This window comes from Centropristis striata, chromosome 15 (genome assembly GCF_030273125.1).
Source record: "Centropristis striata isolate RG_2023a ecotype Rhode Island chromosome 15, C.striata_1.0, whole genome shotgun sequence".
Lineage (NCBI taxonomy): Eukaryota > Metazoa > Chordata > Actinopteri > Perciformes > Serranidae > Centropristis > Centropristis striata.
The window spans coordinates 1,714,192-1,730,904 of record NC_081531.1 but is presented as its reverse complement, the minus strand read 5'-3'; the positions used below and the strand labels follow the sequence as shown (position 1 = coordinate 1,730,904).

At 38.8% G+C, this 16,713-nt stretch overlaps 3 protein-coding genes across 3 annotated transcripts; all 3 read left to right on the top strand.

Moving 5' to 3' along the window:
* The first annotated feature begins 243 nt into the window (after positions 1-243).
* LOC131986938 (putative olfactory receptor 52L2) lies at positions 244-5,476 on the top strand. Its single transcript, XM_059352080.1, has 4 exons — positions 244-597; positions 727-1,121; positions 4,975-5,040; positions 5,191-5,476. The coding sequence occupies exons 1-4, from the start codon at positions 244-246 to the stop codon at positions 5,474-5,476; spliced, it is 1,101 nt and encodes a 366-aa protein (XP_059208063.1).
* Positions 5,477-6,786: 1,310 nt separating this feature from the next.
* LOC131986937 (putative olfactory receptor 52L2) lies at positions 6,787-10,342 on the top strand. Its single transcript, XM_059352079.1, has 3 exons — positions 6,787-7,140; positions 7,270-7,664; positions 10,318-10,342. The coding sequence occupies exons 1-3, from the start codon at positions 6,787-6,789 to the stop codon at positions 10,340-10,342; spliced, it is 774 nt and encodes a 257-aa protein (XP_059208062.1).
* Positions 10,343-14,537: 4,195 nt separating this feature from the next.
* LOC131986936 (olfactory receptor 8G17-like) lies at positions 14,538-16,713 on the top strand. The gene is made up of 2 exons (XM_059352078.1): positions 14,538-15,415; positions 16,668-16,713. Exons 1-2 carry the CDS (start codon positions 14,538-14,540, stop codon positions 16,711-16,713), a joined length of 924 nt encoding a protein of 307 aa, XP_059208061.1.

Genomic DNA, 16,713 nt, shown 5'->3' with positions numbered 1-16,713 from the left:
TCCCCGAAGAATCAAAGTGTCACTATAAGAAACTGTATGTTACCAACCAACAAAGACAAACAACCTGGAGCCAGACAAACCGCAAGACTCAAGCAGGTATTATTGAAGAAGTGATGGTCTTTCTTTAATGTTGAATGACAATTTCTGTAGTTTTCTTTCACTTTGGTTTTTGACACTTTATACTTTTGGTGACCTATGCTATGTGCTCAAAGTTTACACTGGCTTACTGTTTGTTTCAGGTTGATGGAAAACTTCACATTCAACAGCTTCACACTGCAGTTGGAGGGCTTAAAAGTTTCTAAATACTCGATGTACCCTGTCTTTATGTCGTTCTTTTTCTCCTACCTCTTTATAATGATTACAAATGTTGGCATTGTAATCCTGATTTTTATTGACAAAAGCCTTCACCAGCCCATGTATCTGCTTTTCTGCAACCTGCCAGTTAATGACATTGTTGGGAACTCGATCATGGTGCCTCGTTTGCTTTCAGATATGTTGCAGCCTCCATCTGAGCGTCTCATCAGTTATTATGAGTGCGTGGTGCAAGCTTTTACCTCACACATGTTCGGCACCTGTTCTTACACAGTGCTCATGATTATGGCCTTTGACAGATATGTGGCTATCTGTAATCCCCTGCGCTATGCTGCCATAATGACCAACAAAATGGTGATCAAGCTGACAGTTTCTGCCTGGGGAGTAGCACTTGTTTTGGTCGGGATTCTGCTGGGTCTGACCATTCGACTGAACCGATGCAGAACTCTGATCATGAATCCCTACTGTGATAACCCCTCTTTGTTTAAGCTCTCCTGTGAGAGTGTGTTTATTAATAATGTGTACGGTCTCACTTTCACCGTCATCCTGTTCACATGTTCCATAGGCAGCATGGTTCTCACCTACACTAAGATTACAGTCGTCTGTCTCACCAGTAAAAACAAGTCTTTGAACAGTAAAGCCTTAAAGACGTGCAGCACTCATCTGGTTGTGTATCTCGCCCTGCTGATGAGTGGATTTATTATCATTATTCTGCATCGCTTTCCTCATTACTCTGAATACAGAAAACTGTCTGCCGTTCTGTTTCACATTGTCCCCGGCTGCCTCAACCCCGTTATTTATGGCATACAGTCTGCAGAAATCTTCAGATCCTTGTCAAAATTATTCAGATCAAAAAAACTAACACCGTTATCCTGAGATTTAACTTCGTGTTTAACTCTCGGATCCCAAAAAGCTGTTTTCTTCAAACAAACAAAAAAAAAACTGCCGAAAATATGTTTTATCTTAGAAAGAAAATGTAAAAACATACTCTAATCATGGATGTGCGGTTACTCTATTGCCGCAGGGCTTGTATAGATTTCATTTACTGCAGTGAAATATGAGGCCAAATTGAATAAAATGACCTGAAGCTATCTGTTAGGGTTCAGATGGTTAAAGCAAACATTATATGAATAGTTATTTTAAAGTAACTTCTGATAATTATGAGACTTTGTTAAAATGTTCATAAACATTAACTTTTTGTAAAGCATCTATAAAGTTCATATATACTAATTTTTATTTTTCATAATTCACTGATTATTTTAAACATACGTTGCAACTTTATACAAATTCCAAATATCAGTTATATTGTTCTACTTCTTTTAACAGCATATAAGAAAGAACAACACAAAAGAATAATAGAAATAGAAAAAAATGAATTCAAAATATAAAATGTTTTGATGAGCAATATTTAATGTAAATCATTGCTATGTAAATTAAACTAACTTATTTGACCAAATTTACCAAATTATTTGAAAAACATCTGTTTACATTATTTTGATGGCTTTTAAAGAGTTGCAACTGATGATGGTAATACTTTGTTACGTAGTGAACACATACTTCATCTAAAAGCATTATTTAGATAGTTCATACTTTGTCATTGCTTCAGAATTGTTTTGAAACAATCACTTAACATTATATTTACGTTTAAGCACTTAGCTGTGTTAATTTGTTTTGCATGATATTTAATTATGTTTTAAAATGAATTTGTTGGATTTCAAAGCAGTCAGTCGGTTCAGTTTATTGATTAATTTCTGAACAAAACTAGGGCTGACCTGTGATGACCCTAGTCCTCTCTTCATATTTTGATATTATTCAAATCATTTTTGTGATTGTTCTTTTTGTGCTGTGCAGACAGGGGTGGACAGTAACCATTACTTCACTACTGTATGGTAATAGTGTCGGTACAATAGATATGCCCCAAGTTTTCATTTGTATATATATGAATTGAATTGAATGAAAAATGCAGCAGCATTCCTCATTTCAGCTTCAAAAATGGAGCTTTGGTCAAAGAGGACTCCCTTGTTGTTAGTTGCGTTAACAAAAAAATCAGGCCTTTACAAACTTTTGAAGTTAAGAAATTAATTTTGGGTCTACTACAATAACTCACATACAGTATACCTGAAGTTGGCCGTTCAACAGACACAAGAATCAATGTAAACATGGTCTTTGTGTTCTCCCAAGACAAAAGACTGTCAGCCTTTTTTATTTTACCTGTTTCTTCATCATTTTGTCAAATACACACAAGCATAAACATCACCCTCTCTGTCCAACATTTCTACACTGAAAATAATCTGTTGGATTGGGTCTCTGTTGTTTGCCTTTTTTTGTTTTTAGAATAAATATGTCCTTTGGAATATACACGCTGGTTTTTTTTTAATGCCACACATTTATGAGTGAGATGCCAACCTCTTCTATAAGATGAAATCAAAATTCCTTCAACCTTTGCTATTTGTTATTATGCTAATTTGATTATAATATTTAAGCTAATTATTATTTTAAGTTCCAGTTTGGTAGTTCAGCGACTTCATAAGACTGATTTAGGTGAACTGCCTCTTTTCTCTGTTCTAAAGAGTATTGCACCATTTCGAGCTTGAATATGAATTCATATCATTTTTATTATAATGAATAATTATTTAAAATAATTGTCAATAACTCTGAAAGCCATGCAAACATACTTTTGAACCAATACTTTATTTTGATACTACCGTTGCGAAGTATCCATACATTTACTTTGGGACATCCTATGATGCCTACATTACTGCGGTCCCCTCGTGTCAGTACTTTTATGTTTCCTATATTTTTGGTGCCCAATGTGAGACACATTAATATTGCACAATTATGAATGATTGCCGGCTGTAATATCAGCATTTTTCATTTTTGGTCCACAACAAAAATTTGGATTTCAATTCTACACTTGCTCGAAGTCCCCACATTTTACACTAGTAGTCTGCTACAGGAGTAGAGCCACCTGTACTCACAAAAGTACATTGTGGTGTACACTAATTTATTCATAAATCTAGTAAAAGCTATTTGAGAAACTTGTGTATTGATAAGTACCACCTGTAAACTTTTCAGTCTGCTAAGTAAACCACTGGCTATTGCTAACTACCTAAATCAAACATACTCTGTAGAAGTTTAAGAAGTGGACTTGGTGGAAAAGTCACTGGGCCTAGATTCAACATACGGCAAAGCACAAGATTTAAATGTAATTGATGATTTGGTTTCATGTGTGCATCCATCCATCCATTTTCCTCCGCTTATTCGGGACCCGGTCGCGGGGGCAGCAGGCTAAGCAGGGCATTCCAGACGGCCCTCTCCCCAGCCACAACATCCAGCTCCTCCTTGGGGACCCCGAGGCGTTCCCAGACCAGGCGAGAGATATAATCCCTCCACCGTGTTCTGGGTCTTCTCCAGGGCCTCCTACTAGTTGGACGTGCCCGGAACACCTCTAACGGGAGGCGCCCGGGAGGGATCCGTACCAGATGCCCAAACCACCTCAGCTGGCTCCTTTAGAGGAGAAGGAGCAGCGGCTCTACTCCGAGCTCCCTCCGGATGTCTGAGCTCCTCACCCTATCTCTAAGGCTGAGCCCAGCCACCCTACAGAGGAAACTCATTACGGGCAACTTGTATCCGCGATCTTGTTCTTTCGGTCACTACCCAAAGGTCATGACCATAGGTGAGGGTTGGAACATAGATGGACCGGTAAATCGAGAGCTTTGCCTTCCGGCTCAGCTCCTTCTTCACCACGACGGTCCGGTATAACGCCCGCATCGCTGCCGACGCCGCACCAAACCGCCTGTCCATCTCACGCTCCGTTCTACCCTCACTGCTGAACAAGACCCCGCGATACTTGAACTCCTTCGCTTGAGGCAGTACCTCTCTCCACCCAGAGGGGCCAGTCCACCGTTTTCACCCAGAGAACCATGGCCTCAGACTTGGAGGTGCTGACTCTCATCCCTACTGCTTTGCACTCGGCTGCAAACCGCCCCAATGAGGGCTGGAGGTTCCAGTCTGATGAAGCCAAAAGAACCACATCATCTGCAAAAAGCAATGATGCAATTCTAAGGTCACCAAACCGGATCCCTTCCTCCCCCCAGCTGAGCCTTGAGATCCATGAAAATCACGAACAGAATTGGAGACAAGGGGCAACCCTGGCGGAGGCCAACACCCACCGGGAACGTGTTTTAAACCTTCCCCAAGTCCAAAAAACACATGTAGACTGGATGAGCAAACTCCCATGACCCCTCCAGAAGTCTCACAAGGGTAAAAAGCTGGTCCGTTGTTCCACGACACAGGACGGAAGCTGCATTGTTTCTCCTGAATCTGAGGTTTGACAATCGGCCGTAGCCTCCTTTCCAGCACCCTGGGGAGGCTGAGCAGTGTGATTCCACGGTAATTGGAACACACCCTCCAGTCCCCCTTTTTATTTAAATGGGAACCACCACCCCAGTCTGCCAATCCACTGGCACTGTCCCAGACCTCCATGCGACACTGAAGAGGCGTGTCAACCATGACAGCCCAACAGTGTCCAGAGCCTTCAGCATCTCAGGGCGAATCTCATCCAACCCTGGCACCTTGCCACCGGGCAGCTTTTTAACTACCCCGGCGACTGCTGCCAGGGATACTGATGAGTCTTCCCCCGAGACTCTGCCTCTTCCACAGTGGACCAATTGGCTGGATTAAGGAGTTCCTCAAAGTGCTCTTTCCACTGTCTGAGGACATCCCAAGGTCAGGTCAGCAGGTAATCATCGATCTTTGGCATAGTGTGCTCTGGTACCAGGTACACTTTTGAACAACTCTATGTTCGAACATGGTGTTTGTTATGGACAAACCGTGACTAGCACAGAAGTCCAATAACAAAACATCGCTTGTGTTTAGATTGGGCCGTTCCTCCCAATCACCTCGTGCAGGTACCATCATCATTTCCCACCCGAGCGTTGAAGTCTCCCAGAAGAACTACAAAGTCCCCAGGTGGTTCCCCTTCCAGGACACCAGTCAGAGACTACAAGAAGGCCGGGTACTCCGAACTGCTCTTTGGTGCATAGACACTAACAACAGTCAGAGACCTTCCCATTGCGACTGGCCCAGGTACCCGCCTTCGCCTGCTGCCTGGCTCACAATCCACCCGACCCCTGTGCCCTACTCTGCGGGGGTGGGCCCATAGGTCGGCGGATCCATGTGGCTTTTTTTGGGCTGAGCCAGACGGGAGGGGGCCCCAGTTTACCCGTGCCAGCCTTGGTACACCGTTCTTCATGAGTCACTTCATGAGGGTCTTTGAATGGCTCTTAGTCTGGCCCCTCCCCTGGGACCACTTTGCCTTGGGAGACCCTACCAGGAGCTATTGCTCCCGACAACACAGCTCCCAGGATCACTGGAGCACACAAACCCCTCCACTACGATAAGGGGGCGATTCTTGGAGGAGGGTTTCATGTGTGTTATTAAGTATTATTGTTGTACTATCTGGAAAGGTTCTTGGTTGTAGGGTTTGCCACACCACTTGAAGTTGAATGTTAATCTTACATAACACAGCGCAGGGCTTTCTAACCTGGCACACAAGATTTAGCACAATATACTTTGAATTTGCTTTTCCAACACAGACATACACCTCTGAAAAGGAATTTAAAGTTGCCACATGGTCCTTCACTCTGACCCCCAACTCAACTTGTGGTCAAGCAGAACAAAGACCTCCCTCTCACTGCCATCTTTGTTTTATGACCCTTTGTCTGTTAGTCATGTGGCCCTTTTGAAAAGTATGCTACACATGCTGCATATATATACTGCACACACACTCTACACATACACATTCCATTCGCATATTCCAGACATACTGCATACACAATCTACACATACTGGACACACAAATACTGTACACATGTACTGCACAAACTAAATCATTGGATTATTCACCTTTTCATTCGTATTACTTAGACCAATTCCCACATTGTAATTCTTCCTTCCCTTATACTTCTTACACATTTGGGCTAGAATTGCAGTAAAGCATCAGCTTTTAGCTTTAAGCAGTAAAACCCTTTTCTGCAGGGAATGCATTTTGTAGTTCATATAATACTTCATATTATGGAGATTATTTTGATCTGAATGTTTTCATAATTAAAGCTTTTATTTAATGGCTTAAAGTTGGTTGGACATTCACTATAACTCTTAACCATGAGGATTAAAGCCATCATCATGACATAATGTTGCATCATTTCATCAGAGTTGACATGGAATGGCTCCCCGAAGAATCAAAGTGTCACTATAAGAAACTGTATGTTACCAACCAACAAAGACAAACAACCTGGAGCCAGACAAACCGCAAGACTCAAGCAGGTATTATTGAAGAAGTGATGGTCTTTCTTTAATGTTGAATGACAATTTCTGTAGTTTTCTTTCACTTTGGTTTTTGACACTTTATACTTTTGGTGACCTATGCTATGTGCTCAAAGTTTACACTGGCTTACTGTTTGTTTCAGGTTGATGGAAAACTTCACATTCAACAGCTTCACACTGCAGTTGGAGGGCTTAAAAGTTTCTAAATACTCGATGTACCCTGTCTTTATGTCGTTCTTTTTCTCCTACCTCTTTATAATGATTACAAATGTTGGCATTGTAATCCTGATTTTTATTGACAAAAGCCTTCACCAGCCCATGTATCTGCTTTTCTGCAACCTGCCAGTTAATGACATTGTTGGGAACTCGATCATGGTGCCTCGTTTGCTTTCAGATATGTTGCAGCCTCCATCTGAGCGTCTCATCAGTTATTATGAGTGCGTGGTGCAAGCCTTTACCTCACACATGTTCGGCACCTGTTCCTACACAGTGCTCATGATTATGGCCTTTGACAGATATGTGGCTATCTGTAATCCCCTGCGCTATGCTGCCATAATGACCAACAAAATGGTGATCAAGCTGACAGTTTCTGCCTGGGGAGTAGCACTTGTTTTGGTCGGGATTCTGCTGGGTCTGACCATTCGACTGAACCGATGCAGAACTCTGATCATGAATCCCTACTGTGATAACCCCTCTTTGTTTAAGCTCTCCTGTGAGAGTGTGGTAATTAATAATGTGTACGGTCTCACTTTCACTGTCATCCTGTTCACATGTTCCATAGGCAGCATGGTTCTCACCTACACTAAGATTACAGTCGTCTGTCTCACCAGTAAAAACAAGTCTTTGAACAGTAAAGCCTTAAAAACGTGCAGCACTCATCTGGTTGTGTATCTCGTCATGCTGATGAGTGGATTTATTGTCATTATTCTGCATCGCTTCCCTCATCACTCTGAATACAGAAAATTGTCTGCCGTTCTGTTTCACATTGTCCCCGGCTGCCTCAACCCCGTTATTTATGGCATACAGTCTGCAGAAATCTTCAGATCCTTGTCAAAATTATTCAGATCAAAAAAACTAACACCGTTATCCTGAGATTTAACATTGTGCTTAACCCTCTGAACCCCAGAAAGTTATGTTTCTTTAAAAACCAAAACAGCAAAAAATATGTTTTATCGTAGAAAGAAACTGTGAACCCACACTCTAGTCATGGATGTTACTCTACAGCTGCAGGACTTGGGGTTCAGATGGTTAAAGCAACATAATTTGGATAGTTATTTTAAAGTTACCTCTGATAATTATAAGACTTTGTTAAAATGTTCATAAATACTTTTTGAAAAACATCTATGAAGTTCATAAATACCAATTCAAAGCACTTTTTCATAATACACTGATTATTTTAAACATAAGTTGCAACTTTAAACACATTCCGAATATCATTAGGGCCATGGGGCAATTGCACCAAGCACTGGCCCCTACAGTAATAGCTCGGGCGAGACTGTGCGGTTTGATCGTGGTCGGTGTGCTATTACTTTTCTCTACGGAATACGAATACGAAAAAAATGCCCAAAATTTTGCATTGAAGTGAATGGGAAGGTAAAAAAAAAAAAGAGTGAAAAAGAACAATAATTGGAGATTTTCAAACGTCTACTTCTCCGGCATAATTTCACCTAGAGACTCCATTTAAACTTTAAACAGTAGACACAAGTCTTGTGTATCGGTGTATTAATCCACGTTTCGATAGGTCACATAGTTTTTTTTTATCAATCCTTGTTCAATGACCATAATCATTAAGATGATGAGATTATAATGGGTGTGTATTGCACGGAATGTTCGTGTCACAGTGTGTGACATCATCGCCAGAGTGTAGAGGGAGAGGTAAAACTGTCAAAATATAAATTTGAAAACTGCACTCCAGGCCACAAATTCCACTCTACAGAAATAATTTATACATAGAAACGTAGGAAAATTAGTCTTCTCCCTCACAATCCTCTGGTAAAGCTGTCAGAGTTATAGTTTGGGCGTAGGACGCACAGATGATCCACCAACACCACCAACAGCCTCATTGGCTCCCATATTAAAAACGCAGGAACATTTCTGTAGAAAAGCATATTTAACAGTTTTTCAGATTGCTCTTACAAAGCTATTTCTTCATTTTTCTTCACAAAAAACATATGTAGACGTTCAGGAAGAACTCAAAGTGAAGTCGGATCAATGATAGGTATTATGGTTTTGCCAAAAATGCTTTCTGTTTGAGGTCAGAAATTTCAGTCTGTCCACCTCTGGCTGCTGTCACTGTTCCAGACAATTCTACAGCAGAAATCTCTGAAGAATCTCATCATAGTGTACACACACCGGCAGTAGCCCCTGTGGCCCTTTCAGAAATTCCCCAGAAGAAATTTTCTAGTTTTTTTTTCCTCTTCATTTAATAGCATATAAGAAAGAACAACTCAAAAGAACAATAGAAATAGAAAAATATAAATTCAAAATGTAAAATGTTTTGATGGGCAATATTTAACATAACTCATTGCTATGTAAATTACACTAATTTATTTTACCAAATATACCAAATTATTTGAAAAACATCTATAAACATTATTTTGATGGCTATTATAGAGTTGCAACTGATGACGATAATACTTTGTTAAATATTGAACACATACTTTGTAAATCATCTATAAGCATTATTTAGCTAGTTCATACTCTGCCATTGCTAACTAATTGTTTTTTAAACAATCACTAAACATTATATTTACATTTAATCACTTATATATGTTAGATTGTGTTGCATGACATTTAATTTTGTTTTAAAATGAATTTGTTGCATTTCAAAGCCGTTAGTTGGTTCAGTTTATTGATTAATTTCTGAACAAAACTAGGGCTGACCTGTGATGACCCTAGTCCTCTCTTTATATTTTCTTATGATTCAAATCTTTTTTGTAATTGTTCTTTTTGTGCTGTGCAGACAGGGGTGGACAGTAACCATTACTTCACTACTGTATGGTAATAGTGTTGGTGCAATAGATATGCCCCTAGTTTTCATTTGTATATATATGAATTGAATTGAATGAAAAATGCAGCAGCATTCCTCATTTCAGCCTCAAAAATGGAGCTTGTGGTCAAATGGAACCCCCTTGTTGTTAGTTGTGTTAACAAAGAAATCAGGCCTTTACAAACTAAGAAATTAATTTTGGGTCTACTACAATAACTCACATACAGTATACTTGAAGTTGGCCTTTCAACAGACACATAGAATCAATGTAAACATGGTCTTTGTGTTCTCCCAAGACAAAAGACTGTCAGCCTTTTTTGATTTGACCTGCTTCTTCGTCATTTCAAATACACACAAGCATACACATCACCCTCTCTGTCCAACATTTCCACACTGAAAATAATCTGTTGGATTAGATATTTTGTATTTTGTTTGCCTTTCTTTGTTTTTAGAATAAATACATTTTTTGTTATATACACCCTGTTTTTTTTTAATGCCACACATTTATGAGTGAGATACCAACCTCTTCTATGAGATGAAATCAAAATTCCTTCAACCTTTGCTATTTGTTAATATGGTCATTTGATTATAATATTTAAGCACATTATTATTATTAGAGTTCCAATTTGTTAGTTTAGCAACTTCATGAGTCTGATTTAGGTGAACTGCCTCTTTTCTCTGTTTTAAAGAGTGGTGCCCCATTTCGAGGTGTGAGACACAGTACAGTCTGCAATCATTCATAATTGTGGAATATTAATATCAGCATTTTTCATATTTGGTCCACAACAAAAAAATTATTCCATTTCTGGACTTGCTAGAAGTCCCTATATTTTACACCAATAGTCTGCCACAGGAGTAGACCCACCTGTACTTACAAATGTACATTGTGGTGTAAACTAATTCATTCATCAAATCATTCAAATCAAGTAAAAGCTATTTGTGTCACACCGCGGTGAGTGTTTTGTCAAGTTGCGTTTTTGTCCTGTCTCTGTCTTGTCAATTCCTGTTTTATTTTGAAAAGTAACTCTCCTCTCGTTTCAGGTCACTTGCCCTTCCTCATGTGTCTCCAGTCTGATTGTCTTCCCTGATTCCCTGATTGTGTCCACCTGTTCCCCATTACCCTCATGTGCTTATAGTCTGTGTCTCCCCTTTGTCCTGTGCCAGTGTGTCATGTCTTTTGTCCGCACCACTAGCTCTGAACCACAGTATTGCCACAGTCATAGTCTTGTGAAATTGTTATTTTTCCTTAGCCCTCGTTAAGAGTGATTTTTTGTTGGCCTTTTGCCCCTTTTTGCCTAGAGATCTCCTCAGTTTAGTTTTGGTATTTTTCTTAGTAACTCCCTCGTTTTTAGAGGCGCCTTTTGTTACCTGTAGCTCCGTTTTTCTTGGACACAATAAAGACCTTGTTTTTTCTCAACTACTCTGCATCCGAGTCCTATTCCTGGGTTTCCCCTCCGTGTCAATTTGAGAGATTTGTGTAATGGTAACTACCACCTGTAAACCCTTCATTCTGCTAAGTAAACCACTGGCTATTGCTAACTACCTAAATCAAACCTATTCTGTAGAAGTTTAAGAAGTGGACTTGACCAAGATTCAACATAGGGCAAAGCACAAGATTTAAATGTAATTTATGATTTGGTTTCATGTGTGTTATTAACCCTCTGGAGTCTAAGCCAATTTTTCCTGTTTATTTCCTCCTGTTTTTGTTGTTGTTAAATGCATGTATTTCTTCAACCCTTTGATGCAGAATAAAGTAATATACACCATTTTTTCAGCAGTACCAGTGCTACCAGAATAAATGGTTCTGTCATATGTCACATGAATGCACGAAAAGTTATATAACTCTGAAGACAAAGGAACAAATAAAGTGAAAATTTAATTTTACAGAAATATATTAAAACCACACACAAAAACATAAATGCAATGGCCTTTTTCAACTGAATGTTATATTTTTAGGTCTTGGGAATCAGGGGGAAAACAGATAAACACTCTACATTGTACAAAATTACATATATTTACAAATAAGTTGAGATGTTTTTCTCAAGAATAGCTCAACTGTGTTACACTTCAAAGCAATTCCTTCAAAGTGTTCTAGTCTTTTAGTGACATTTTGCAAAGCAAAACTAATTGTTGTTACTTATTTTACTGTAACAAATCAACTTTCTTGCAAAAACAATGAGAGCGCATCCATCCTGCTCCCCCTCCCCTCCCTGTGCGCTAAATATCAATATATACAATATGGTTTGGATAAACTCCCCAAAAAGACTGTTGTTCCATGTCAGATCATAAAACCTATGGAAGTCGTACAATGACACCAAATACCTCTTCTGCAGATCCAACGCAGCGACTGCTTTTTAAAGTAAGTTGATACAGTCCTCCGTTCCGGAGCTATTCAAGTATTAATAGATTCCCCCCACGCGAATCATCGGCGACTTGTTAGACTTCAGAGTGTTAAGTATTATTGTTGTACTATCTGGAAAGGTTCTTGGTTGTAGGGTTTGTCACACCACTTGAAGTTGAATGTTAGTGCTGCTTTAAACAAAAACAGGGCTTTCTAATCTGGCACACGAGATTTCGCACAATATACTTTGAATTTGCTTTTCCAACACAGACATACATCTCTGAAGAGTGTTGTGATTGTACCACAGGTGAATCTTGGGTTCATTTGTGGACTTTAACATTTGTGGACTAAAATGCAACAGCATCCTGATTCAACTCATTAAATGGCATCCACCTCCATTTTGAGCTCTCTGAAGGATCTTCTCTCCCAGAATGCTTGGCGTTTATGGCCAACAGGCCAACTCATTGGTCAAGGGACCTGTGACACCACATGGGGTCCCCTGGTAAAACAGATCAGAGACCTCTGATCATTCTCTTTCTCCACCGCTCCCCAGAGCAGTAATACCTCTTTTTCAGGAGGGGACACAGAGGCCTGGATCCACCAGCCCCCACCTCATCTCCTGCACATCAACATTGCATTAATGAATGCAAAGTTTTTTGCAACTGCCAGAGAAAGCTTCACCTCAACAAGGACAAACCAGCAACTTAATTTGCAAGATGGCAAATTATTGAAACTCAGCCTGAAATCAAATTTCCTTCCACGCCCTGCACCAGAAAGTATTTCCCCCCTTTTCCAACTGGACTGTGAGTAATGTAACTAGGCTTAGAAAAGCAATCAGCAAGGACTTTTTTAGTACAAAAGATTTGACCTGTAATTAATGTTTTGGTTTACATTTGTGTTTTTAAATATATTGGTTGTGATATTCGTGTAGCTACATCTTTCGAGGGTGTATGTTAAACTTGCTTTATACAGACAGTCAGTCTCATATGCAAACTAAAGTTACTAACATTTGATTTGCTCACACAGTGATTTACACATAATATACTTTAAATTAGCTGTAACAAAGATACAGTTTTGTAGCAGCCCAAAAGGCCAGGCCTCGTCATCCCTTCACCGCATGAGTTTTGTGGCTCTTTGTGTGAGGAGCTTCACCCCCCCCCCCCCCCTCCCCCTGTAGAAACCTGTACTCCATAGATATGTGCTTTTGTTTGCTTTACTTATTTAGAATAAATACCTGCTTATTAAAAATGCTGTCTATTTAATGTTGTACACTGTGAACAATATGCTAGCCTCTTCTGTGACAAGAATTCATGATTCATTCAACCACGGCTTAATATTAAGATGGCAATTTGATTAGAATTATATTCATAATTTATAATCAGTGTTCCAAATTGATCATAAAGTAATTTTATGAGACTGATTTAGGTGAATTGGCTATATCTTTATGTTTTACAGATGGTGCCCCAACAAGCTATGACTTTGAGCAAATCAAGCCATATATTTTTTTATCTAATTGATCTTTCTAATCAATAATGATTTATGATCATTATTAATAATTCTTTATAGCCATCTAACCACACCTTTAAACCATGAGATCAACACAAGCATTACTCAGGTTCATCCTTACATATTTGGTATCCTTATGGGAGGGAAAGCATTTATGATAACGCCCTTTTATTTACATATTTGACGCCCTGTGCAAGGTATCATTTGTCATAAAAGAGGCATCCTTCATAACCAACAAGAGGAGTTTAAAGTTGCCACATGGTCCTTCACTCTGACACACATCTCATCATGTGGTCAAGCAGAACAAAGACCTCCCTCTCAACACCATCTTTGTTTTATTACACTTTGTCTGAAAGTCATGTGGCCCTTTTGATAACTATGCTACACATTCTGCACATACTGCACACACACTCTACACATGCTACATATTCTGTACACATTTACTGCACAAACAAAATTATTGGAATAAATCAACTTTTCATTCTCTTTACTTACACCCATTCCCACATTTCTAATTATTCCTTTTACTTAGCTTTCTAAAACATTTAGGCCAGCATTGCAGTTAAGCATCAGGTTTTTAACTTTCAGCATTAACACACTTTACATTCATGCATTTTGTTGTTCATATAGTACTTCATATTATGAAGATAATTTTGATCTGAATGTTTTCATAATGATGCAATTATTTAATGTCTTAAAGCTGGTAGGACATTAACTATAACTCTTAACCATGAGGATTAAAGCCACCATCATTACATAATGTTGCATCATTTCATCCGAGTTCACGTGGAATGGCTCCCCCAAGAATCAAAGTGTCACTATAAGAAACTGTAAGCAGGAGAGAGAGCTTCTTTGGATGTTACCAACCAACAAAGACAAACAGCCTGGAGCCAGACAAACCACAAGACTCAAGCAGGTATTACTAAACAGTAATGGTCTTTCTTTAATGTTGAATGACAATTTCTGCAGTTTTCTTTCACTTTGGTTTTTGTCACTTTATACTTTTGGTGAACTATGTTATGTGCTCAAAGCTTATATTGGCTTCCTGTTTGTTTCAGGTTGATGGAAAACTTCACATTCAACAGCTTCACACTGCAGTTGGAGGGCTTAAAAGTTTCTAAATACTCGATGTACCCTGTCTTTATGTCATTCTTTTTCTCCTACCTCTTTATAATGATTACAAATGTTGGCATTGTAGTCCTGATTTTCATTGACAAAAGCCTTCACATGCCCATGTATCTGCTTTTCTGCAACCTGCCAGTTAATGACATTGTTGGGAACTCGATCATGGTGCCTCGTTTGCTTATAGATATCTTGCAGCCTCCATCTGAGCGTCTCATCAGTTATTATGAGTGCGTGGTGCAAGCTTTTACCTCACACATGTTCGGCACCTGTTCCTACACAGTGCTCATGATTATGGCCTTTGACAGATATGTGGCTATCTGTAATCCCCTGCGCTATGCTGCCATAATGACCAACAAAATGGTGATCAAGCTGACAGTTTCTGCCTGGGGAGTAGCACTTGTTTTGGTCGGGATTCTGCTGGGTCTGACCATTCGACTGAACCGATGCAGAACTCGGATCATGAATCCCTACTGTGATAACCCCTCTTTGTTTAAACTCTCCTGTGAGAGTGTGGTAATTAATAATGTGTACGGCCTCACATTCCTTGTCATCCTGTTCACAGGTTCCATAGGCAGCACGGTTCTCACCTACGCTAAGATTACAGTCGTCTGTCTCACCAGTAAAAACAAGTCTTTGAACAGTAAAGCCTTAAAGACGTGCAGCACTCATCTGGTTGTGTATCTCGCCCTGCTGATCAGTGGATTTATTATCATTATTCTGCATCGCTTCCCTCATTACTCTGAATACAGGAAACTGTCTGCCGTTCTGTTTCACATTGTCCCCGGCTGCCTCAACCCCGTTATTTATGGCATACAGTCTGCAGAAATCTTCAGATCCTTGTCAAAATTATTCAGATCAAAAAAACTAACACCGTTATCCTGAGATTTAACGTTGTGTTTCACCCTCTGAACCCTTAGAAAAGGATGTTTTTTATTAAAAGAACCCCCCGCAAAAATATGTTCATTTTTGAAAGAAACTTTAAAAACACACTCTAGTCATGGATGTGCGATTATTCTACAGCTGCAGGACGTAAAATACAAGGCCACAGAGAGTAAAATGACCTGAAATAGTTTGTTGGGGTTTAGAGGGTTAAAGTTAACATAATTTGGATAGTTATTTTAAAGTCATCACAAATAATTATAATTAATTGTTAAATAGTTCATAAATACTCTTTGTAAAGCATCTATACATTAATATATACCAATTCAAAGCACTTTTAAATAATTCACTGATTATTTTCACATTGGTTGCAACTTTATACATGGATCCAAAGAAAATTTATTTTCATCTACTTATAATACCATATAAAAAAAGGACAAAAAAATATATAATTCAAAATGTAAAATGTTTTGATGAACAATAATAAACATAACTCATAGTAAGTTAAACTGATTCATTGTATCAATATTACCAAATTATTCATAAATCATCTATCAACATTATATTGATGGCTGTTATAAAGTTGCAACTGATGACGATAATACTTTGTTGCATAGTGAATACATAATCTGCAAATGTTCTATATGCAATATTCAGATAGTTCATACTTTGTCATTGCTAAATAATTGTTTTTTTAAACAATCAATAAAAATTATATTTACATTTAATCACTTATCTGTGTTAGTTTGTGTTGCATGACATTTAATTATGTTTTTAAATGAATTTGTTGCATTTGAAGTCAGATCGTCAGTTCAGTTTATTGAGCAATTTCTGAACAAGTCCAGAGCTGACCTGTGATCACCCTAGTCCTCTCTTCATATTTTGTTATTAATCATATTGTTTTTGTGATTGTTCTTTTTTAATGTGACAAAGACAAAAAGCAATTTGAGAGATTTGTGTAACTAATACCTGTAAACCTTTCATTCATTTGAAGTTGAATGTTTTCAACTTCAAAGTCTTGCTTTAAACAAACATAGGGCTTTCCAACATGGCACACATGATTTCGCACAATATACTTTGAATTTTCTTTTCCAACACAGACATACACCTCTACAGAGGAATTAAAAATTGCCACATGGTCCTTCACTCTGACCCCCAAACCTCAACTTGTGGTCAAGCACAACAAAGACCTCCCTCTCACCGCCATCTTTGTTTTATGACCCTTTGCCTGTAA

Bases quoted from the DNA above. Each gene is read 5' to 3' on its own strand.
- LOC131986937 (XM_059352079.1), top strand. From the start codon at position 6,787: ATGGAAAACTTCACATTCAACAGCTTCACACTGCAGTTGGAGGGCTTA. The intron at 7,141-7,269 runs ATGGCCTTTGAC...GGGATTCTGCTG, and splicing joins CCTACACAGTGCTCATGATT to GGTCTGACCATTCGACTGAA. The intron at 7,665-10,317 runs GTCTGCAGAAAT...TCTGTTTTAAAG, and splicing joins CCCGTTATTTATGGCATACA to AGTGGTGCCCCATTTCGAGG.
- LOC131986938 (XM_059352080.1), top strand. From the start codon at position 244: ATGGAAAACTTCACATTCAACAGCTTCACACTGCAGTTGGAGGGCTTA. The intron at 1,122-4,974 runs GTCTGCAGAAAT...CCTCTTCCACAG, and splicing joins CCCGTTATTTATGGCATACA to TGGACCAATTGGCTGGATTA. The intron at 5,041-5,190 runs GTCAGGTCAGCA...GCTTGTGTTTAG, and splicing joins CTGTCTGAGGACATCCCAAG to ATTGGGCCGTTCCTCCCAAT.
- LOC131986936 (XM_059352078.1), top strand. From the start codon at position 14,538: ATGGAAAACTTCACATTCAACAGCTTCACACTGCAGTTGGAGGGCTTA. The intron at 15,416-16,667 runs GTCTGCAGAAAT...AGCACAACAAAG, and splicing joins CCCGTTATTTATGGCATACA to ACCTCCCTCTCACCGCCATC.